This window comes from Emydura macquarii, unplaced genomic scaffold (assembly GCF_026122565.2).
Source record: "Emydura macquarii macquarii isolate MOO-44397 ecotype Brisbane River unplaced genomic scaffold, CSIRO-AGI_Emac_v2 contig_629, whole genome shotgun sequence".
NCBI lineage: Eukaryota > Metazoa > Chordata > Testudines > Chelidae > Emydura > Emydura macquarii.
The window spans coordinates 5322326-5347687 of NW_027130766.1; the positions used below are offsets into that span (position 1 = coordinate 5322326).

The following is a 25362-nucleotide window of genomic DNA, read 5'->3' on the forward strand; positions in this document are numbered from 1 at the left end:
TCGTTTCCTAGGGAAACCCTTGTGCTAATGCTTATTGCTTTGTTTAATACACCACTTTTCCAGAAACTGATGGGAAGGGATCCAGTACAGATCAAAATTCGGGCCATTCCCAGTGAGAATTTTGAGGCCCAGGAATTCCAACAGGAAACAGCATTTTTTTTTAAGGGAGTAACTGGCACTTCATTTATCTGGTGGTTTGTTATGACTGTGAGCTAACAGATAACCGCACTTAGCAAACTCTCACTCTTCACTAATGGAAGATACTTTAATCTAATTGCCATGTATCATCCAACACTGGGCCTTTGAGGAACCTCCTCCCACCACGCACACCATGTTCTTCCTTTGCTGGAATGAGTCCCGGCTCACAGGATGATTTCCTGACTTCCCAACTCCAGCGTGGCTTCGTGCCAGGCCCCAGGAAGAATTGGGCAGTGTGATTGGCAAAGGAGGTTTGAGCAGACAAGTCCAGGGAAGGGTAGGGTAGGTGATGTAATGAGGATAATGCTGTTGGTGACTTAGGCTATGAAGAAACATGAGGTGTAAAATAGGAGCTATGCTAGGAGAATCCATGTGTCCATGCTGAAGTGTCCCAGGCGTAGTGCTGCAAAAATCCCAGCCCGACACAGTCTGTTCCGCTGTAGGGCAGCTTGGTGGAAAAACTGAGGTTGATGTCTTGTTCTTTTACCTCTTTCTTGAAGCCTTGTTCCTGTTACGTGGTCCGTCCGGTTTTTTTCGGGTGCCTGTCTCTATCCTTGTGTAGCAGCTGCGATGCACTGACTAGTACCATCTCCTGTCCACAGCACAGCACAGCACAGCTTCGTTTCTTTCCTTTTGCTTCTGATTTTCTCTGCTTGTGGTTAGGGTCCCTCTGCTCTCCAGTATGGCTGGCTCCTGCTCTCTGCCCTAGCACACTTTCCGGATGTACATTCAGGATGAGCCTCTGCCTCTTAACTTCTGCGTTTGTACCTCCTGACGGTCGTGCCATGGGGCTCTTGTTACGATTTCTGCGTCTCAGTGCTCACTTCTCTGCTGGGACAGAAACCACCCGAGAGGTTTCATCTCTTGGGCTCCCCACCCGAAGGAGCCCAGGGCTTTAAGCAGAAACGTCTTTCTCCAGTCCAGCGCAAAGCTGCTAATGCGCTCCAGAGACATTCGCACCACCCTTGCTGCGCCGCCTCCTGGAGTTGTATGAGGAGCAGTGAAACTGCAGTGAGGACTTAGAAGCAGGTGCCCTGGTCCCTGTTTATCCTGGCCTGCCTCAGACACAGGAAGATTTTGGGCATGCAACCACTGCAGTTCAGGGTGTGAGTGCAGCCCATGTAGTCAGAGCTGAGTTGGCTTTCATCCTGCTAGCTCAGGTACTGGAGCAGTGAAGCAGGAAGTACAAGCCACCCCGGGATCCGGGGTAAATACTTGGGGCATCCATTTGGATGCTCTTCATAGCAGAGGAGACGTTCCTCGGGATGGGTGGTTCCTTGATAATGTCCCGTAATATAGCAGAGGGGGTGCAGCCGTGTCTTGGGAGCAACAGAAGTGAAGTACCCTATTCATCCCGTGAACAGATCCAGCAGCAGCAGCAGTGTCAGCTTCCCCACACCGGTTATGCCTCATCCTTAACTTCAGCGGGCATTTAATCAGTCTGTCGCTGGAGGGAGGCCTGGTACGCACACAGATTTTGTCCCAGTACAACTACTTCTGTGAGGAGTGTGATTATTTCCCCAATATAGTTATACCAATACAACTGCCAGTGTGGACGCAGTTATGCCAGTGGAAAGGTGGCCTATTCCTGTGCAGGAAGGTAAATAAGCTATGCTGATCCATAGCACCTTTACGCCAATCTAACTATCCATGCTGGAGAGGTTTTACTGCTTTAACTGTACAGAGATAGTTATAAAGCAGCACTACTTCTGTATGTAAACGACCCCTACCGTTAGTGGAGTTACTCCTGGTTTACACTCAGGGCCGGGTGTGTCTAGATGAACATCACTCATTGTGTTTATATAGAACCTTCTACATCAATGTAAATCAACAGTGAGTGGAAGCCTTGGAAATTGCACCAGCATAAAACAAGGGGAAAATGAGCCCAAAGGGAAGATTTCCCAGAGAACCCTACTTTTATCATTTTCTGAGTTGACTGGATTTGATTTGATTAAACAATTCCTTGAAAAATATAAAGGAAAAGCTAAATCAAACTGGGCCGAGATGGAAGGGAAATGGGAGAATCACACGACTTTCCCTCGCTAACATGAAATAGCTCAATAGCTCCAGGAAGGGCGACTTCCTTTTGGAAGCAGTGTAAGCTTGCACCAAAACCTTTGTAGCACCGCAGGAGTCACATGGTTGTTACAGTCTGAGGTGGCGATTTCCATTCTCAACCTTCGGCCTTTCAAGCATGGCTGTAGCCAGCCAGGAAGTGTAGAAGCGGGAGCCCGGAACTCAGGGCTGGCCTGCAGTGATTTGCACCAGTTCCGTTGGTTCCAGTCCTGATCTAAATCGACATAAGCCATTTTGAAACCAGTTTTAAGGGTTCACAGAGGGGTTTGCCCTAGTTTTACTAATGTCTACACTACAACTAGAGGTGGGGTTGCAGTTGTGTGGACAGACTTGAGCCAGCTTAACCTAGGAGCATGGCTACTGGCTGGAGCAGTGTGTCTACAGCAGCACTCACTTCAATCTGGGCTAGCCGCATGCATCGTGATCACCCCCAGGGTTTTAGTCAGGCTTTACGGTCCACTCTTAAGCCCATGTACTGAAGTGTCACTGCCCCGGTACCCAAACTAACTAGATTAGAACTAGCTCGGCTGTGTGTGCATGAGCTGTGATCACACACCTTGATTGCAGTGTAGACATGCCCTTTGATCTAGCTAGCTCGAATAACAGCAGTGAAGCCATGACAGCACGGGCTGTGCAACCCCACCTGCGACCGGAGGTGTGTACGCGAGTGGCTAGCCCACGCTACTGTGGCTTGACTGCTGCTGTTGTTGGAGCTGGCTAGATCAAAACTGGCTCCAGTACGTCCACATGTGCTGCAGTCACACCTCTGATCGCAGTCGAGTTATGCCCCAAGGGCTTGTGTACGCTTGAAACGCTGCAGCTGCGCCGCCGTCCAGCCTCAGTGTAGACGCTGTCTACGCCGACAGGAGGGGTTCTCCCATTGGAAGAGGTAATCCACCTCCCCGAGAGGCGGTAGCTAGGTCGGCGGAAGAATTCTTCCATCGCACTATCGCTGTCTACACCAGAGGTTAGGTCAGCTCGAGAGTACAGACTTTCCACACTCCTGAGCATCGCGGTCGGGTCAAGCTAGCGTTTTGGTGTAGATCAGGCCCTCTGCGGGACTTGCTAGTTACAGTCTAGCCACTCCATTGTGTGACGGCAGGATTGTTTGTTCGCAGCGAAGTTTCTTACGAAGAACCTTTCCGCAGCGGTGACCTGACCTGCGTTTTAAATGAAATAACTCGGTAGCTAAACTGTAAAAGCAATTAGGCCTAATTACCTTCAAAATTTGTTTTTAAAGAAGGATGCTGGGTTTGAACGATGAAATAATGATCCCGCTTAACGCTTCTGTGGGGCTTCCCATTTGCAGGGCATTGTGCAAACATCCACTAATTAACCCCTGCAGCACCGCCCTCCCCTCCAGGGACTAGGGCTCTGACGCCCATTTTACAAATGGGGATGAGATGAGCCAGATTCAGTCAAACGCTGCCTGGAGTTAGCTGGTTCAACTCCCAAGGGCTCCCTTTGTCAGCTTGTCACATGGTCACTTCTATGCCATCTTCCATGCAAGCCCCTGTGCAATTTACCTGAGCCTATCAAAGATATTTAGGTGCTTAATTCTTATTGATTTCTGTGGGAACTAGTTACCTAAATACCTTTGAGGATCTGGGCCAAAGTGCCGACCCTGCTCCTTTTAAATCCCTTTTACAGGCCCACTTCTGCCAAGCCGCTTACAGTGAATCTGGCTGATTTGTATACAATTTGTCTCTGTCTCCTCTGCCTTTAGACTGGGAGTTTCTCAGAGAAGGGACTGTCCTTGACTCTTTGCAAAGCACCTTGAGGATGCTCCCATAAGTAAATACATTTGTAATGATGATAATAATGGAAATATGGAAATGTCTCAAGCTGCGTTCATCTGGGATAGGATTGTCAGGGGAATATTCGAGACACAAGGTAGGTGAGGTGATACCTTTTATTGGACCAACTTCTGTTAGTGAAAGAGAGAAGCTTTCAAGCTACACAGAGCTCTTCTTCTGGTCAATTCCCTCTAATTCTCTCTAATTATCCCCACCTCACATCAAATTGCTCCCTTTAGCTGCTTGTGCCCTGACATAGGTTTCTCACCCAATGTACACCCAGGGACTGATCCTGCTTCTTTAAATCATATACGCATTCTGACTTCTCTTCTGGTGTAACTCCTTGATGTCAATGGACTTACTCCTGATTGATATTGGAGCGAGTGAGATCAGAATCAATCCCACGGGACCACTGACATGTGAAATGTACCACTTGATTCCTCACAAAGGGTTGAGCGACTCGCCCTCCAACCCTGCTGCAAGCGAACGCCAGAGCCAGGACCAGAACTCGGGGAAGATTTCTGACTCCTAAGTCTGTTCTTGTTTCTAAAGCACAAGAAAGTCTTTTAAACCACAAGCTCTGCTGAGCAGTGGGATTGTTTGCTTAACTCAGGAACGAGCTGTTGGCTCCTGCACAATAGCTTCTGATCCGTTGCTGCCTTCCAGCTCAGTAGGAGAGGAAAGTTCTGTAGGAAATACAGTCAAACCTCTTAACTCCAGTGGTGTGGTGCAAAAAGTGCTGCCAGCATAGAGGTGTGCAGCACAAAGCATTGACTAGAATAAGCCCATCCTCCATTAATTGTTTGGTTTCTGTTCTGTGCCCCTCTCCAAAAAGGTGGAAGCCGGTTGTTTGACTTTTTTCTATAGTTCATTCTATACACAAATTGAGGTCCTGAAGGGTAGTTATTCTTTATGCGCAACACGGCTCTACAGTTACAGGAGAGAAACAGAGTAACAATCAAAACCCTCGGGGAAATCATTTAATATTTCCAGCCTTCTCACATGGGTTCTTGACACTCGGGTCTGCGGAGGGGAAACTCTGATTTATGCCGTCAGTCATTAGACAATGTAGAGGTGAGGTCAGGCGCGGGCATTCTTCATCTCTTCTCCAGTGCTCAGAGATCCCTTGGGCAAGGTGGAATCAAAGCATTTCAAATGGTAGAGGTCATGAGAGTGACATCGTAAGAGGTAAAAGAGCATAGCCTCCTGCCTCCTACAGTATGGTTGACACCTATATATCTTCATATTGCCATTGTTTCCGCTTGAAAAATTGCATGTCGTTTGTTTTACTTTTTCCTACCCTCCTCTGTCCTTAAATCCTCTTGATTTTCCACTATGATCTATAGGAATCGTTTGTGTCAAGGCTGACGATTATATGCTACAGAATTTTTTTTATAGAAATAATGGGCTAAGCTGTGAGATGGGCTTTAGCCAACAGGTGTCTGGTCTTTTGTGGCCCGGCAGAGACCCTGTAAATTAAAATCACATCTGCCCTTTGGGAATTTTTCTGCATTGATTTGCATGGTAGCTGATTTTCCTAGCAAAGAAGCGTGAGGGGCTTGGGCTCAGCATCCTGGCAGACAATGCTGTGGCCTGTGGGAGGACAGAACACAATGGTACAGTGGGATCCAGAAACAGATTAAATTTGTCAGTTCCCAAAACCCGACTGCATTTCTGAATGACCTTGACTACAGCACAGCTATTTCTGGTACCCTCTCTCTCTAGCAGTTCCACTCCTTGACATCCCTCTACTTTCTTCCCGACTCTGGATTCTTTGCTCCATCCATTCAGAACAAACCTTGAGGAAGGTGAGGGGACAAAGGATAATTTCGGCTTGTTCAACACAATGCTAGATCGTGACATTTAGCCCCCTGTTACGGTTCCATGCCCATGTGACTACTTCCCTATGAGCACACAGCCACAGTAGGTTCTCATCCAGTGGGACCTGCTTATCAGGCGGGTGTCTTAGAATAAGTTCTAGAGATGGTCCCAAGCCATGATGTTCAGACCTGGGTCGAACTCCTACAAAAGCATGGGGTTGTTTGGATCCATCAAAGCTGCAAGTCTCCAAAGTGAAACTCAATGGGTGGGGGGGTGTCATTCTCCATGGAGGAATCCTAGCAGTCAAATTCGATCCTATTAGGGATTAGGATGAGCCTGAAACCAGCCACCTTCTGAGTACATTGTATGGCCCATCTGTATACTTAGTCCTGTTAGAGTGGATGTTTAATGAAGCTAGAGAGCCGCTGAGCAATATTGCTCCGGGCAGGCGGAGCCAGTGCGGCTCAGCTGCTCTCTGTGTTGGTAACCATTAGTGTGCTAACTTAGTTTTGGTCACTTAGTAGCTGAATTGACTATTCCTAGTTTATGGACCAGGTGCCAAGATATTATGGGCCTGTATATGGCCTCCTCAGCTGAGTTACACCTGATTTGCACCAGTGAAAAGGAGAGGAGAAACGGATCCAAAGAGTCCCAAAGCACGTGTGGGGGAGCGTGTGCAGGAGGCAATGTCTCTTGCCAGGGATCATCCTTTTTGCTCTGTGTGTGTACATCATCTAGCACCATAGAAGTCCTGGTCCGTTACCGGGGTTGCTGTGTGCAGTACCACAGCACAAATAACGAATAATAATGTGTATGGGGTGTGCAGATTTGACTTGTGTGTAATGAGGGGATCGATCCGGAGGCAGCTCTGCAGATCACCCTCTGGTAGACCTGAGTCCTGTTCAGTCTTCATTGTGAGCAACCCTACCATAACAAACTCACGTGCTTGTATGAGGATGAGGACAATTAATTGGCCCGATCTTAAACTCCTGTTGAAGCCAATGGGTGTTTTTAACTGGGTAAAGACCTTTGGATTTGGTTAATAATTAATATTATTATTATTATTGCATGCTTTTCCTTTGAGAGAAGGTACCCCTACAGGAAACTGCAAGCTCCTCTCTGCTCCTTTTAGATGGGGTGAGAAAAAAATTCGATAAGGCCTCAGATTTCAGGCTCAGGTTTCCAAGGTGGTGGAGGAACATCAGTGAGAAGCAAATATTTGGCCAAGTGCACCCTGAGGCGAGCCGGTATCCGGTGTAACTGCACAGCTTGCCCATATGTTATTACTTATACATCAGGCTTTTTGAGTAATGACGTACAGGGCTAGGGTGAGAGTTGGCTTTTGTCAAGCATATATTTCAGTGGCGTTGAAATAAACCCATCGGGCTGCACGTCTCGTGAACTTTCTTCTTCCATCTGTCTGCACCGAGCCGCCCGCAAAACGAAATGGATGAGGCCTTCATGCTTTCTTCAGTCCCTGGAAAATGAGCTAGTCCAGTTAACAATAAATGGTGGCCGGTTGGAACACACATGACTGGTCTAGTGAAGAAGAAAAGAAAGTTGTTCCAGCGTCTGTGTCCCTGTGCGTGGACAGGAAAGGACGGGTGGTTTATAACTGTTTATTGGAGTTAATGGTAATAAATTCCTCACTTGTGATGCATTAACTTTAATGTTTTCATTCTGTAATGATTTAGGTTTTCCCTTTTCACGTTGTAAATCATGCTGTCCCAGTAGCACAGCGGGTCGAGTAGCTGACATAATGTTATGTTTGGGGGAGAGAAGTAACAGGGGAGTGAGATCTCTCTCTATATATGTATATATAAAAAGAAGACTTGTTTAAAAAAAAAGTGTCTTCATAAACTCCTCGGACAGATGGACAGACAAATAAGCTCACCTGAGCAGAAATGTGCAAGTCTCAGTTGCAAAGCCTGAGCGAAGGGCTGGTTTCCATAGCAACTTCCCAAATGTAGTTGGTGCTGAAGATTTTTTTTCCCTCTCTCTTTGCTGAGTGTGAGCCCTTAGCTAATGAGCTGTGCAAATAGATATTGAGATTTAGTGTTTTTTATTTTGCAATTATAGACTTAGTGGTTTGGATGCAAACTTTTGGGCCAAAAGCGCTGCCTCCTTTTTGAATTCCATTTTTTTCTTTTTGCAAAGTTGGTTTAACTTCAGAGTTGCTGTGAAATATTTGAGGCAGAATAAAAGACAAGGAAAATCTCCCCACCTCCCCCGGGTCAGTACTAGTCCCATTTGAAGTCACAGAAGTCTGTCCATTCTGCCTTGTTTCATTGTCAGTCATAGATACTACAGTCATGGACTCCTTAGAAAAACCTACACTAACTATCTAGGGATCTAGACAGAGGTCTGTCTATGTCTGTCTGTCTTTCAAATCTACCTATATGATGCCAATAACTATGTGGCATCTACAAAAACTTCAAGGTTCAACACAGCTCCATTAGGACAGTCTCCTTCACTCATCTTTGGTCGATTTGTAACTTCCTAGGATGACTTCAGTGGGACTAGTATTTAGTCCTCATGTCAAGAATTGTCCTAGGAACATAGAAATTGCCATGAGCTGTCTGGCCTTGGATCCAGTCTTCAGTGTTGACTGGTAGCAAATTATTTTTAAAAAAAAGATGTATAAAACTCACATCATGGACAATTCTGCTGTAACATGCCCCATGTGACCTTTTTTCTTGATCTCTCTCTGACTTTGAATGCAAACTTTAAATGGATTATTTGTATTTAGACAATACAGCTTTGCAAATCGAGATAGCATGCAATATGTTAGGATTCTGTAAGTGAAGAGAACTGGTCTCAGGCCTGAGCTCTAGGTTATTTCACTTGATAACTTCATCCATGTGATTTGCAGCCATTGATTGTAAACTGCACCTTGTTTATCAGCCAACTTTCAGTCCAGGTAGTAGTCCTAAAGTAGGTGCCTACACTTTGAACTTTACTTACTAGCCTCTTATGAAAAGTCTTGCTGAAGCTTCAGTAAATCATCTCTGCTCTCCACTGCCTCCTTATCTACTTTCTTCTTAATCTCCTCAAAAAATGCAATACAATTAATCTGAGACAAGATTTATTTCATATGATTCACGTTGACAATTGTTTAGTTTCCCATTTTTCTGTGAAAATAATTGCTCGTTTCATTCCCCTTTTTATAAAGGATTCTAAGTTTTCAAGGCACTGAAAGATTAGACTAAGACTGAGAGAGAAGCACAGCTAAAAGAAAATGAAGAGAGAGAGACTAAAGAGAAGAATGGGATGAGGAGCAGCAGGATGAGAGAAGAAAGAGGGAGCAGGGGACGTGAAGCAGAATTTTTGATTAAACAAAGAAATGGAGGAGGCCAAGGAAAAGGTGCAAGAGATGACCTTGCGGGTGCAGAGAACAGAGGCCAATGTGACACAATTTTAAACCACAAGCTTCCAAGAAGTTTGCGAATTTTTGAGTGACACTAACTAAGCCATGTTCTTTTATTGGTGCAACTCTGTTGACTTCTGTTGAATGACACCAGGTCTGGTGTTGTCTGCTTACCTTTGGCTCTCCAGCTTATTCATCCTGCGAATGGCTTTGGGAGGAAGACGGCGTCTCAGGGACCCCGTCTTCTTCCATCCTCCTGTTCCCCCCCACACACACACACACCACACCTGCTGCTTGACTCTCCAGGTGCTCCATTCGGCAGGTCACCAGGGAGGGCTTTATGGACCACCAATCCTCCATGGACCTGTGTCTTGGGAACATGGGACCTCCTACAGAATCCCCTTAAGTGTGAGAAAGAAGGAGGTGCAGCAGCTTAAATAAGGGGAGACTCACCCTTTCATGGGGGTCCATAAGATGCTGACTAGAAGAGAAGTATTTGATCCTGCCCACAGTGTCTTACAGCAATGGCCCCAAACACCAGTGATGCTAGTGGAAGCTGCTGTGTTTGTAGACCCATTCTACCATCACATACTGTAGCATGAGTGGGAGTAGTTGTTATTGCAGTCAGTTCCTTCAATGGTGGCCTAACTGCTCAATAGCAAAACTCCCATCGACTGCAATGACAGCAGAGGTAGGTCAGTGCTGAGTGTTTTGGAAAATCCCACCTATGTATTTATTTTAATAAGGTTGTTCTCAGTAAATGCATAGGAGCAGGCTCCAGAGGCTCCGCACGTTTAACCGAAATGAGGAAGCAGGAATGACAGACGCTCAGGGAATGACTGCAATAGCAACATCTCCATGTTCCCTGCCTCTGAACATGCAGGAAATGTGACAATGCGGGGGCTGCCATGTCCTCCAGGACTGTTTGACTGTAACTACCGTGACATTTTGTGTGGCTGCGGTGGGTGACTCAATCCATACAGAGACCAACATGACAAGAGCTGAGAATTCAGCTTCAAAGGCCCTCGGGGACATTGGAGGGTGAAATGGTCACCAAATTCTGGCCTCCTGGACTCATAGGCCTTTTGCCAAGAGAGGTAGCATTGTCCAATGGGCAGAGCAGTGGACCGGGAGTCAAGAGACCTGGGTTCTAGTCCTGATTCTACCACTGATCTTCTGAGTCATCCTGGGCAAGTCACTCCTCCCACCCTTTGTCAGTCTTGTCAACATTGTAAGCTTCTTGAGGCTGTGAATGTTTCTTGCTGTATGTATGTACAGAGCATAGCATATTGGAGCATCAAGAGGATCCAAATAGCAATAATTGGGTTTTTTTTCCCTGTTGCAGTGAATGGAATGCAGAAAACAGTTGGCTTCTGTTACTGGGCTCTGTCTGTCTCTCTATACACACATCTTCTATACCTACTGAAATGCTACAGCCTCATATACTCTGAGAGATTAAATTACCCTAAGATTTTAAGAAAGGGGTCTTATTCTCACCCTTCCTAAGCACCTCGGGCCAGACTTTCATAGGTGCTGAACATTCAGGCTCTACATGCAGGTTGGTGGCTGCTAAGCCCCTAACCTTTTCCAGGGAAAGTCCCAGCGTGTGGTTCTGTGTTCTAGTAGCTAGTTTCCGTGACATCCTTGGCACGGTAGCTGTGTCCTCCTGGTAAGTCGCTGCGCGGAAAGCAGGTGTGCTGTAGATTCACACCGTGACTTGCCACGCTTTAGCCCAAAGCAATAGGGAAGTTAGCCCATCCTTTGGCAATCGGGACCAATGATTCATTAACATTCACTGTTAAGAACGTGCATCTTCATTTTGACTGGTAGCTGTACTCACACTAGACATGCAGGCATACACTCTCGCTCTTTCCCCTCCAGACAAGGCTGTAGTCTTTACATTGAGACTCGATGAGGTCTGGATCATGGGCCAAGTTGTTTGGCCTTGATGCAGGAATTACTAGGTGAAATTCTCTGGCTGGGAGCCTCAGGGTTCTCAAACTGGGGGTCATGACCCCTCAGGGGGTCGCGAGGTTATTATAGGGGGTCGTGAGCTGTCAGTCCCTGCTCATGCCAGTAAGGGTGACATGGCATGGTGCGGGGGGAATATTTTCAAAGGCGGTCCCAGCAAAAAAAAGTTTGAGAACCTCTGGATTAAATGATTGTACTGGTCCTTTCTGGCCTTAAAATCTGAGCTTCTTGGCTCAGCATGTTTCCCTGGCTGGTTTGTCTGCCCTATACTAGAGCCCATTAGGTTTGAATGAGAATGAACTGGAGGCTTTACAAAAAAAGTTAAACAAAAGATGAAAAGAAAAGCCCAGTGACTTTCTTTTCAGGTTAATTTAGCCATCTGCTGCCAGCAAAAGCTGTCCGGCTTGTTCTCTAAAGAACCCACTCAGCACTGATTCCCTGTTGCAACCCCAGCCGAGGGGCCTCTTGTGTTTTTAGCCCCTTCGCCTGATGTCGCCAGTTGTGTCCCAGATTCTCTTTTCTCATTGAGCTAGAACACACCTGGCGAAATAAGCCGGGACTCCAGTCGGCTCCAGTGTCTCTGCTGTCTTGGATACACAAAGCCCGGCACACAGCTGACTTGGAGAGTCACGGAGCTGCCAAGAGACAGATTTCTGCTCGGCACTTACATGACACACTTGGACGTGGGTGCTCAGAGCGAGTCTGAAGAGGGAAAATGTTCTGCCTAAGAGCTTCTGTCTTCTCTTGTCTCCCCCACGATAGGGCAGTGGGTGCTGAAAGGCCATGTCTTCTGCAGTAACATGCCTCCGCACAGATTTTATCTTTATGGCTCCGGGTATGTTAGAGGGCTGTACCTGGGAGGTTCTGACAGTGATGTTTGTCTTGTGTTTTGCAGTCATAATGGTACTTAGCACTTCATGTTTCCAAGGTCCTGCGAAAACTAATCGTCATAACCTGTGTGTGTGTGTGTGTGTGTGTGTTTTTGCGGTCGTATAGCATTTACAAAGGAGGGTAAATATCATTGTTCCTATTTTACTGGTGGGGAAATGGAGGCATAGAAAGAAGGTGTGTCTTGCCCAAAGAGATACATTATTTATTAGTTGTGTTGCAATCGAGCCAGGTCCCCACTGTGCTAGGTGCTGTACAAACACAAACCAAAAAGATGGTCCCTGCCCCAAAGAGCTTACCATCTAAGATAAGAGACCACAGGCAGATGTGGAGAGATGGGGGAAGCACGAGGACACAATGCTGATACAGTGAGTCCAGTGAGAGAGCTGATATTACACATGGATGATGCTGGCTCCCAGAGCTGTGCTCAGTTTCTGAGGCCATGCTGCTTTGCTTTCTCCCCTGCTTCTCCTGGTGGTGTTTGAATGGACCTCTATAGCTCCCCAGAACCCTCCTTGACAATAAGCAAAAGACAGTGCAGGTTCTGGGAAAGGTCTGTAACTTGCAGACGGTCCCTGGAGCACGCAGGCAACCCTTATCTGCAGCCTTGTTTCTTGGGGAATGGGGGGGCTGAGGGAAGCCCCACGCTGATAATGTACTGAAAGTAAATGAAATTAAATAAGCGAACCAGTGCTCGCCACTCCTGCCTTCCCCCCTGGGTAATTCAATTCAAACACTCGTACTGATGGGATCTCACAGGGGCTGCCTTCGTCACCCCGCTGGGGCCTGGAATCTTAACGTCTAAATAAAAGTTTCACTCGAGCATTTTTTATGCTCCTGCCAGCGGGATCAGTGAGCTGGCATTGGGCACACTAATGTAATATTCATACTTGCGGGTTCCCCCTGTGTACCAGGCAGCGTCGGCCCATTTTCATAATTATAAATGTCCCATAAAATGACATTTAGATTTGCATTAACAAAAGGGGCCTGGATTCCAATTTTTTTTTTTTTTTTTTAATTCTTACCGTGCCCTTTTTGCAAGTCAAATGTTCAACATCTGTAAAGGAAAAGCATGTGACATGTCTGTAACAAAGGTGCTTTTACCTGTGTGGGTGGGGACCAGAGGTGCCCAGCTGGCGGCACCTGCATCAGCGACCCCAATGTCTTGGCAAGTCGTGGATTCTGATCAGAACTGCTCGGCTGGCCCCATATGTCAATAATGGGCCTCCTGCTGCAAAACCTCACATCCCCCTTTAGGAACATAGGAATTGATCAGACCAGTCCAGTGTTGTGTGTCTGGCAGAGGAAGGCGCCAGATTTCAACCGAACACCAAGTACTTATTGGTCCGGTTATGCCCTGAAACTTGAAGGCTTCTCTCCCTTCCAGCACTCTTATTCATTTTCTGGTATTTACTCTTATACCATAGGATGGTTTTGTTGTCCAAACAAACGTCCAGTCTTGGTTTTGAATCCTGCTATGCTCTTGGCCACAGCAATACCTTGCGGCAGTGAGTTCCATGGGTTAATGCAGAAAAAGCATTCGCTTGCATCTGGTTTTAATTTGCCACCTTTCAGTTTCATGGGGGAAGCCCAGGTCTGTGCTCAGCCAGCCCAGAGGGGTGAAATTCAACCCTAGCCAGAGGGCCAATGAGAGTCCTATGCACCACTCAAGCCTTCAAACTAAAATTTAAGCGATGGACCTCTCAACAGAGGCGAGTTTCACCATAGGGGCCGGATCCTCACCTGTGTCAATTAACTTCAGTGGAGCTATGAGAATGTTACACCAGCTACGGCTCTGCCCCTGCATAAGGCTAATAACGAGCACAGAGGGGGGGTGCATGTGGAGCGAGGACGTTTCTACAAAAACAAACTTGGTGCATTTGATGCTGCTCTAGTGCCTGGCGTTCACCCTGCGACTGACTGGTGAGGATTTATAGCAGGCCCAGAGTTTGCAAACTATAAAACACAAAAAGGAAAATAGGCTGCAAAGGAGGGAGCTGACAACAGGGATGGATTGGGCCGGGGGCTGGCTGCTGGAGAGACACACTAAGAAAACAAGAGAAACCCTTCAGGTCTGGGATTCTGGGAAGTTACTCATAGTTAAAAGGCTGCCACGCTCAGGCACAGGGGACGTGATCAGTGGCGTTTAGTCAGTCATTTTTATTGTGTTTTAGCACAAATTATTAAGACCTAAGGCGCAGTAGGGGGAGGCCCTCTCAGTGGCAGTCCCTGGCCTGTGGAATTCCTGACCAGGCTGGATTTTGGGGATGAGATGCAGTCTGGCAAGTTTCAGAGGACACTTCAAGGCCCGGCCAGCCCTTGGTAATGCCTGCAACCGGCAAGGGGCTTGGCCTGGTTGCAGGAGTCACTGGGCGAGGTTCTCTGGCCTGAGTTATGCAGGAAGTCCGTCTATATGATCACGATTGTCCCTTCTGGCTTTGAAGTCTGGGAATATCATAGCCTGATCTTGCCAGGTGGGAAAAGCCTCCTACCACTTGCCGACACCCCCTGCTCCCCGCCCACCCCTGGAGCTCGCACTGGGGGCGAGGAGCTTAGCGCCTGACATGAGTGGCTCTACCCCCAGAACCAGCCTTAACCTTTTTGGGGTGGAGGTAAAGGATCCTGAGCTACTGGCTCAGATGGAGCTGCAAGCCGCCTGGGAGGCACTGATCCCTCCCCGCCCCAGTTGTGAGCTGCGGCCGTGCTGTCCTGGAGGCTACCCCGGAGAGGTTGTTGGGGGGGCCAGGACTAGCTGCTCACAGACGTTCAGCTCCAGTCATCGGTTTGCATTTTCGAGACCTACTGTGCACAGAAAAGGGCTGTTGCGGGAACTGATGGCTGAGTGTCTCCCCAATATTTCTAGGTCTCCAAGGCAGGTGGGGGCTTGTGGCTACAGGGTTTGTGGATCCCAAGTGCCATCTCTGTCTGCCAGCATGGGGCCGGACCCATGGTGACTGCAGCACGGCTAGTGGGCCTGATTCTCCTCTCGCTCTCACAGCTGGAAGGGCTGTGGGCTTCCGTGGGCTTTGGATCAGACCCTAAGTGGATGATGTCCCTGAAGTTAATGGGGCCTGTTCCCTGTTGCCCTGCCCCTTGTGCAGACACTTACGCCCGTGCAAAGGAGCTGTGCAAAGTGCAGGGTGATGGGCTCATTGTTGCGAAAGCAAGAGAACCCGAAAGACAATGTCCTGCTTAAGAGAGCAATGGAGATGATGGAGAGGTGGCGTCTGGGATCCTACCAGAGAAGCTCAGGGCTTTAATTCTGGATCATTCCAGGGGGTGCTTTGACATTACAGGGCTGGGTGCAATAAAAGCACTTGAGATAGATGGAGCTGAGCTGCAAAAGTAAACTAGGTGTGACTCTTGACCGTGGTGTACCTGGCTAGTGGGGGGAGAATCTGCCGTATGTTGCTATGGCAGAATGAACTACTCTGTCTTTAGCAGCTTCCGGAGTCCTGCAATATTCTCCCCTTCCTCTCTTAGCTCTTCAGTCATTTTGTACCTGTAAAATTCACCCTTCAGACGTGTTGGTGTTCTATGTATTATCTTGTTTTTCCTGCTTTCTGCACCTGCCTGCCTCATGTACAGTGAAATTAAAAACTCCCTAGTGGAGGCAGGTGGATGGGTATCTTGATAACTTCAATACATTTTGGTCTAACAAGGTTCATTGCAAGCCTACTTCCTAGAGCCGCTGTGACCCGTCCGTGCCTAGGGCAGCCACCTGAAAATGCCAAGGTCAGGGCAGGCTGCAAAAGGAGAGCAGATTCTCCCAACACTGGTGGGTGACACTGAAGTCAGACTTCCCAACCAGCCACAAACAGTGCTTCTGATTCCCCACACTGGTTATCAAGAAGCCAAAACAAAAATATACACAGCCCCCTTCACTGCATTTCAATCTCTGGCTCCCAGTCAGCCCCTAGGTCCAGTAAAGAGATCAGTTATTTAAAACTCTATGCTGTTTACCAAAAAGATTTCTCCTGACCCCAAAGGGTCAGCCACAATACCAGATCAATATAAGTTTGGATCTTACCCAAAATACCACGCTGCCAGCCAGTCCTTTAGTAACTAAAACTAAAGGTTTGTTCTAAAAAGAAAGAAACAAACTATAAGAGAAATGTTAAATAATTAAAGCAATCAGACACATACAATTGATTTGAAAGTCCATATATATATAAGGTTTCTAATAGGAGTTTGCAGGCTTGTATAGTCCCTCTGGTGTACATCCAGTACCTGGATGGGTCTCAGTCCTTTGTTTCACAGTTTCAGTTCAGTTGTAGATGAGTTGATCCAGAGGTATGCTGAAGACTGGTGACTGAAGACAAAATGGATGTGGTGCAGCTGCCTTTTATGTCCTTTGGCCTTTGCCATGCTGCTTGTGGAAATTTACAGGAATAAGATGGAGTCCAGAGTCACATGAGTAAGTCCTGGTGACTCATCAGGTATATCCCTGGCTTCTCCCCCTGGGCCCATTGTACCTGTGAATTTCCTTAATGGGCCATTAAGCAGGCTAATGCTGCAGCCATCCTGTCTGGGGTGTCGCCCAGAAGCACAGTACAAACTGAAATATAGATACAAACATATCCATAACTTTCATTACACATATAACACATGAACATAAACATTATCATCTTACTTCGCACATTACAGCCTTTTTAACGGTACCTGACATGGCATATGTCACACAAATTATTATGATGTTGACGTATTGATGTTAAAAAATATAATAAATGTCGTCCGTCCGTCCGTTCCCCCCCCCCCCCCCCCCCAATCCAGCCAACGTGACAGCCGCCTGCTACGAATAAAGGCTGATGTCTGTCTAGGATGTCTCATAGTGTGGAAACGATCTGTTGACCCGTCTAACACCACCTTGTGTTCAGAGCGAAAGCTGGAAAGTCCGGTTTGGGTGTGACCTGCATACAGCATTCATGCAGAAGGTTTCATACATATGTGTGCATGCACACTGGTTGCATGCATGTTTGGCCATGCATTGTGTGTCTGTGGCTGTGCGTGGTAGAGGCAGAGTGCAGCCTGCAGATAGGAAATCGTTTGTGTATTTCACAAGACTTTGCTTTGATTTCTTTAGGGTCAGAGGACAGCATACAGAAACCTGCTCAAGAGTTGGGGAAAGTTTTGAAGCAAGGATACTTGGAGAAGAGGTCCAGAGGTAACAGTTGAATAAACCAGTTTTAAGTTGATCTACAAAGCAGGGTGGGTGGGTTTATGCCCCTTTATTTATGCTTCTTAAGTTTGAGAGTGGCTGGGGATTGCAGGGGGAGGGATGAGGTGAAAAAGGTTTATTTGCTGCTTGTCTTTTACTTTGTATATTCAAATCTTGTCTCCCTGGAAGACTGTGGGTGACTGGAGAACTTATTAGGTTCATGACATCAGTGATACCAAGGAGATGACAGGTGATTTAAAATTCCTTGGGTGGGATTTTGAAGAGCACCTGATTTACCCACCCAAGGAATTTTAAATCACCTGAATAAAAATGTCTTTCCCTTTCGGTTTATCAGGTGTCAAGTCCCATTGAAAGTCAATGGATCTATGCACCTAAATCACTTGAGCATCTGAAAAGCCCAGCCTTTACTCCCTGTTAATACTACTGTATTTAACTAAAGCATGTGGGAGGAAAGCTCTCCTTGTTAAGAATTCAACACCACTTAAGAGCCAGAAGAAGTCTCCACCATAGTATGGGTCATCCGAGGTTCTCTCCAACAAAAATGGGATCGATAAGATTTGAATTCTTGATTATTCTGTAGGTGAAGAACAAGCAGAAAAGAAAAATCTTTTCTGCAGGATGGGGTGTGTGGAATCTCTCCAGTTTTGTTTAGGCATCATAAATAAGAAAGCATGCAACTTTTCCCAGTTATCTTTCTGCTCAGAGAGCAAAGCCCAGAAATTGAATGAAACATTAAGGCATTGTTCTCACTAGGAAAAAAGATGAGTTCGTAACTCAGGTTAGCTCCGATGTGGTGCAACCTTAGAGAAGACAAGGCAGTTTGTAACTGTCACACGTGTTAGCAGGTCAAGGAAAAGACAGTGGGGATGGGCTAAGGTTTGCTTTGACTTGCTAACAGCTGTGAAAGCTACGAACTGCCTGTCTTCACGAGGCTTTTGCCTCATGTTAGTTCCCATGTGTTGGCTATATTGAGGTAAAAACACGCCTTTTTTCCTAGTGAAGACATGCCCCAGGGGTCAGACATGTGGGGCAGGATCTGGGCCCTCAGACATCTAGTGCTGAGTTGTGAGATTTGTCTCCTCTAGCTTCCAGCATCCAGACACTGTGAGGGAACCTGTGGAATTGTGCAGGGTGGAAGGCTTATACTGACTATAAATGGAGGTACACCAAAGAGATTGGGAGACCTTTTCCACAGTGCTCTTAACCCCCTTTGTTTCCTGTTTCCCCACAGACCATGGTTTCTTTGGCTTAGAGTGGCAGAAGCGATGGTGTGTCCTCAACAGCAGAACCTTTTTCTACTATGCAAATGAAAAAAGTAAGCAGCAGAGCACTTGCTCTGTGTTCTCCAAGCGGCATCTGGAGGTTGGGAGCTTAAGTGGGCTGGGATGAGAAGGAGGGGGCCCTTGTTTAACACTATTGCCTCCTGGGGATACAATTCCAGAGTGTTCTCCCTCTTGGAGTCCCAGGGGCTTCAGGGGATAAATTTGGCCCCAGCAAATTGGATTCATTCCTTAATATGCTATATGGAGTGCTGTCATTTTCTGTTGTTTGTATTACATTATTGCCTAGAGGCTCCATTGTGCTAGGTGCTTGCTGGCTTTATGCCTTGAAAGCAAGACGGTTGATATCCCTTCAGTTTTTCATCCCCTCTTATCTAACTGTGAATGTTCTCATTATCCATACAAATCGCTAATCTTTGGAGGAAGGTTTAACTCTACTAAGCTCTTAGTCTCGGTGATGTCTTGTGGCAGTGAGTTCCATGAGTTAATGATCCATGCATTGTGTCAAATACACATTTTCCCTTATTCTTCATTTTGCACAAAAACAAGGTGTTGGCTGCCATTTTCAAAGGTGCCTAAAGGATTCGGACGCTCAGTTCTCCTTACGAATCATATCTCAGCCCTGCTTTCCTTAAGAGGCCATTGCTTCCTGCTGTCTGTTGGTTTCCCACCTGAAGTTCCTACTTCTCGTTTCACATGTCTGGGAAATAATTATGACGTGTCAGAGGGTGAGGATGCCAGACGAAGCATCAGCTGTGGACACTGTTAGAAAGAAAGATCTTGGCCTTGTTTTATTCCAATATACTTCTCGGTAGAGAATGAGAGAAGAGAAACCCAGGAGTGGAACCGTGTGTAAATAAAATGCTGAACCAAGTTTTCCATTAGGCATCAGCTGGGCTTTAACTCCCTAAGTGACAGTATATAATCCATGTGTCAGTGTATATAAATATTTTGCAGTTATGCTCCAGCAGGTACGTATAAACACACAGCTAATACCTCCAACAGAGTTTGGCACAGCTAGATATATGGGCTTCCTTATACTGTTCCGCCCATCCAGAAACACTGCACGCTGACAGCTTTAATGCGCACACAAACACGCATCATGTTCTTCGGTTTATGACGACTATTCCGCTGTCAGGACAAAATTCAAATCCAGTGACTATCACTGATAGGGGCTATTTTGTCCTTCTCTAGCACCCTTCTTCTGAGGATCTTTAAAAAGGTTACTAAATTAAGCTTTGCAAACCCAGTCACCCCAGAGGGTAGGTCTGTTTTTAAGGAGACATTATTAAAGGCCCAAAAGCAAACTATCCCAATGCATAAGACAGATAGGAGGTATGGTAAGAGACCACCTTGGCTTAACCAGGAAATCTTTAATGACCTGAAACTCAAACAAGACTCCAACAAGTGTAAATTAAGTCAAATTGCAAAGGATGAATATAAAAAAACCAACTCAAGCATGTAGGGGCAAAACTAGAAAGGCCAAGGCACAACACGAGATTAAACTAGCTAGGGACGTAAAGGGTACAATAAGAAATAAAAGGAAGACCGAAGATAGGTCGTATACTCAATGAGGAGGGAAAGACAATAATAGAAAACGCAGCAATGGCCAAAGTGTTAAACGCCTTTTTCATTTCAGTTTTCACTGAAAAAGTTAGCAGTGATTGGATGACTAACATAGCAAACACCAGTGTCTATGGGGAGGAGCTGAGGCTAAAATAGAAGAATAACAAGTTAAGAATTACTTAAACAAGTTAGATGTCTTCAAGTCAGCGGGGCCTGATGAAATATATCCTAGGGTACTTACGGAAGTGGCTGAAGAGATCTCTGAGCCATTAGCTGTTATCTTTGAGAACTTGTAGAGGATGGGAGAGATCCCAGAGGACTGGAAAAGGGCAATATAATACCTGTCTATAAAAAGGGGAAATAGGACAATCCAGGGAATTACTGTCCAGTCACTTAACTTTGGTACCCGAAAAGATAATGGAGCAAATAATCAAACAATCCATTTGTAAGCACCTGGAAGAAAATATGGTGATAAGTAACAATCAACGTGGATTTGTCAAGAACAAATCATGTCAAACCAACATAATATGCCTCTCTTGACAGGGTAAACAGCTTTGTGGATAGGCAGGGAAGCAGTAGATGTGATGTATCTCAACTGTAGCGAGGCTTTTGATGCTGTCTCACATGACCGTCTCATAAACAAACTAGAGAAATATAGCCTAGGTGAACCTATTATATGGTGGGTGCACAACTGGTTGGAAAAGTGTATTCAGAAAGTAGTTATCAATGGTTCACAATCAAGCTGGAAGGGCATATCGAGCGCGGACCTGCAGGGGTCTGTCCTGGTCTGGTTCTATTCAATATCTTCAGAAATGGTTTGGATGATGCCAAAGAGAATACACTTGTAAAGGTTGCAGATGATTCCGAGCGGGGCGGGATTGCAAGCATTCTGGAGGACAGGAATGGAATTCAAAATAATCTCGACAAACTGGGAAAATGGTCTGAAATAAATAGGATGAAATTTGATGAGGACAAATGCAAAGTCCTGCACTTAGGAAGGAATAATCAAATTGCACAGATACTAAAATGGGAAATGACTGCCTAGGAACAAGTATTGCATAAAAGGATTTGGGGTTATAGTGAATCACAGACTAAATATGAGTCAACAATGTAATACTGTTGTAAAAAAAAGTTAACATCATTCTGGGATGTATTAGCAGGAGTGTGGTAAACAAGACACAAGAAGTGATTCTCCCACTCTACTCAGCACTGATAAGGCCTCATTTGAAGTACTGTATCCAGTTCTGGGCACCACACTTTGAGAAAAATGTGGACAAATTGGAGACAGTCCAAAGGAGAGCAACAAAAATGATTAAAGGTCTAGAAAACATGACTTATGAGGAAAGATTGAAAAAAGTTGGTTTGTTTAGTCTGGAGAAGAGAAGACAAGGGGGACATGATAACAGCCTTCAAGTACCTAAAAGGTTGTTATAAAGAGGAGTGTGATAAATTGTTCTCCTTAACCACTGAGGACAGGACAAGACGTAATGGGCTTAAATTGCAACAAGGGCACTTTAGATTAGACGCTAGGAAAAACTTCCTAACTGTAAAGCCCTGGAACAAATTGCATAGGGAGATTGTAGAATCTCTGTCATTGAAGGTTTTAAGAACAGGTTAGACATATATCTGTCAGGATGGTCTAGATAATACTTAGTCCTGCCTCAGTGCAGAGGATTGGATTAGATGACCTATCGAGGTCCCTTCCAGTCCTACGTTTCTAGGATTCTATGTATCACCACCCTCATTTTACAGATAGAGAAACCGAGGCACAGATAGGTGAAGTGACTTGTCCAAGACCTCCCAGAAAATCAGTGGCAGAACCAAGAATAAAACTCCCAGTCTTCTGCTGTATCCACTAGATGAGCTCTCTCCCTTCACGCAAAAAGAAAACTGTTAGTTGACAGTTATGATAAGGAAACAATGGGCCAGATCCTTGGCTGGTGTATATTTGGTGTAATTCTACTGACATCAGTAGAGCTACATCAGTTCATGCCAGCTGAGGATCTGGTCCAATCTGTGTATGTGTCTGCATGTCTGCAAGTTCCCAGAGGCAAATTGTCAAAGGCCTTCTAAATAGCTTCTCTTCGTACGCACCAACCTGTTATTCCTTTACCAGCAGAATAATCATTTGTATCCTATTTCCCCAAGTACACAGAGGTCTCTGCTTCATTACAGGCAGCTCATCTTGTGTGTCCGTGTGACCTTAACAACCTTTCCTTTGCTGTTAAAAGTCCCGCTAGGCTTGTTAGAAAGGCCTACTCTTTGCTGTTCCATGACCTAACGGAGAAGATGCTACAACCCTTCCTTCTCCTGGGGATAGAGATGCTCAGAGCACGGGGCTTAGGAGTTTTCTGCCCATTTCCCACTGACTTGCTGAGACACCTGGGGCAAGTCACGGCTCTGTGCTTCAGTTTTCATATCTGAAATGAGCATAACACCCCCCGCTTTGAAGCACTGGGAGCTCCTTCGGCAAAAGGTGTTGCAGCAACACAAAGCCAATGTTATCGTTTGTTGTAGGCAAGCAACCGAAAGGTGCGTTTCCCATTGAGAACTACAGTGCCCAGCTGGCTTTTCACCTGCGCAAAGACTCTCGAAAAGAATGCTGTTTCAAACTCATCTGCCCCAGCAGACGCAGCTATGAGGTAGGATCAATAGAAGAAATGGTACTTTCTGTGCTCCCTGGCTCCCGGCCACTTTGAGCATGAGAGTGCTGCGTGCATTGTATGACTGCGTGTACCTGGTATGTTTGTGTATGTGCTATTTACTGTACAGTCTGCAAGGCCGGGCAGTGTGTGTCTGAATCTCTGAGTGGGGTGAGACCATTTTCCATGCCATAACCCTCCAAACCCAAATCCTTGGCCAGAGGAACAGTCCAGAAGGTTTTGGTGCCTCTCATTCCTAAAAGCTCATCTTCACCCAATCCTTTCCAAGCGTCCTGTTCTGACCTGCTGCGCGGTGTTCAGTCAGCCCTGGTTTGTTGAGACTGACCACTAGCATCAACACTGACTTCCAGTCCTAACTGGAGAGTCTGATTCTCCACCACCTTGCATCTTGTATAGGCCTTTATACCGGCACAAAGCAGGTGTAAAACACAACCTGAACAGAAGCAGTTTGCACTCACATCTGGCCCAGCGGTCAATGAGAACCCAAACTGCAAAGCAACAGAGAAATTGAGTCTGGAAGGTCTAACTGTAAAAGGAATGTCACAAACAGCTTTCACACCGGTTGGGAGGGATAAGACAGATCTCCAGCTCCCTGATCTTCTGTGGGCAAGACTGGGAACTGCTGTCACAGAAATGATTCAAGCCATAGAGTTTGGATCTGAACTTACCTGAATTTCAGAGGGGTTGGATCTGGAGTTGTGGCTCCAACGCCATAACAACAACACTCTGCACATTTTTATCTGGTGATTCCAAATCACTTTAATAGTGAATTGGGCCTGATAACCTTCTCTGAGGTAGGGCAGCAGCATTATCCCCATTTTACAGATGGGGAAATAGAGGCAAGGAGAGGTGGCCCAAGGTCATCCCAGGGGGCAAGTGGTAGAGCCAGGAATAGAACCCTACCTGAGCCAAAAATAGAATCCCGGAGACCTGGATCCCAGGTCCCTAGTCTAGTAGCTTGTCTACATGACCTCTGCTTAAGACATTAATGACATAACAAATGAATTCCCTCCCTAGTTTACAGCTCCGAGTCCCGCAGAGGCTAAAGACTGGGTGGATCAGATCCAGTTCCTGTTAAAAGGTGAGTAGCTATGAGGAGCACTGTAGCTCAGAGAGAGCCAATATATTGACTATACAGTTCATTCAGACAGTCTGGGGCCATTGTCTGCAGACAGCTTTGTACTTCTTTAGCTGCCTCCAGCCCTGGATCTCAAAGAACTTCACAAACATTGATTAATTAGACCTCACAGCCCCGAAGGTGGGTGTCTATATTATGGTTATCCCCATTATACAGATGGAAAAATTGAGAGAGGTCTAAGGTCACAGCAAGTCTGTGGCAGAGCTGGGAAAAGAACCCTGATTCCCAGTCCCCTGCTGTAAAACCAGACAATATTCCCCCTTGGAACTGGGAATAGAACTCGGTAGTCTCCCCTCTTGATTCTGTGCTTTTACCACTAGCAAATCCTTCCCCTCTACTTCTCCTCCTGGCACTGGTGCCTTAAACTCTTCTCTGCAAAAGACAAAGAAACCCAAATAAATAGAAAAGTAGCATGCCCTGAGGCAGCCCATTGGTGCAATGCAGGAACATGGGGGAAGAAGGGGATTTAAAACCGAATTCGTGACTACTTTACCAGCCTATTGTGTCTCCTTAGTGGGTTGCCGGATGCTTGCTCTTCTAGCACCCTCTGCTGGCCAGTCTATGGATTTGGTGTTGACAGTGGTGCATAGGAACTGTAATAGAATATGGTAGAGATAAAGATGCAGTCATCCCTGGGCAGAGGGGGCTTTGCCAGCGAGCTCTCCAGTCATCCCACAATCAGCTCGCCTGGCTGAACATACAAGAGACAGAGTCTGAAGCAGGAGGCACAGGGCCCAGGCGTCCAGCTTGGCTTACTGGACTGTGAGCTGTTGTTGGGGAGAGAAAGAGGCTGTTGTTGTTTGAAGTACAAGGGCTGCCAGTTTCACTTTATATCTCTGCTACCGACAGAACCAACAATTGTGGTTTTTGCAAGACACTTAGTATATAATTGAGTAGGACTCAAAAAACAGGCGTGGAGCATTCCCCCCCCCCCCCCCCCCCCCCCCCCCACACACACACACACACACACACACACACACACACACCCTGGGTTCATGCATGCGACACATCACTAAAGGCCAGATTCTGAGCTCAGTTTTACTGGTGAAAGTCTGGAGTCGCTTCTCTGACTTCACTGAAGTTTTCCCAGATTTTCGGCAGAGGTGATATCAAAATCTAGCCTGAGACATGTAAACCTCCTAGAGATGGAAGGCAGCTTTATTGCACTGTACCCTACAATACTTTCCAGTCTGTTTGCTAAAACATAGGCCCTGCTGGCAGATCAGTTTCATTACATTCTCCGCAACAAGCCGACTGATGGTGTTTCCTTTCCTTGGCGATCTGCTGAGGTCAGTCCGCCCTGCAGAGTGTCCTCTGGGGGGACGGTAGGGCTCATTGAAAAACCCTCTGCCTTATTTTCCTGTTTGAGAAGCCTAGATTTGCACCCTGGGGATTTCCTCCCCTTCCCCTGGGTTTCTC

General features: G+C 46.4%; 1 protein-coding gene across 1 annotated transcript in view; it reads left to right on the plus strand.

Moving 5' to 3' along the window:
* The window catches only part of SKAP1 (src kinase associated phosphoprotein 1), a 215955-nt gene that overhangs the window by 144835 nt on the left and 45758 nt on the right, over positions 1-25362 (plus strand). The window contains exons 5-8 of the mRNA XM_067541119.1: positions 17201-17281; positions 18528-18611; positions 22660-22784; positions 23823-23886. Coding sequence (XP_067397220.1) covers positions 17201-17281; positions 18528-18611; positions 22660-22784; positions 23823-23886 — 354 coding nt within the window. The remainder of the gene's footprint in view (positions 1-17200; positions 17282-18527; positions 18612-22659; positions 22785-23822; positions 23887-25362) is intronic.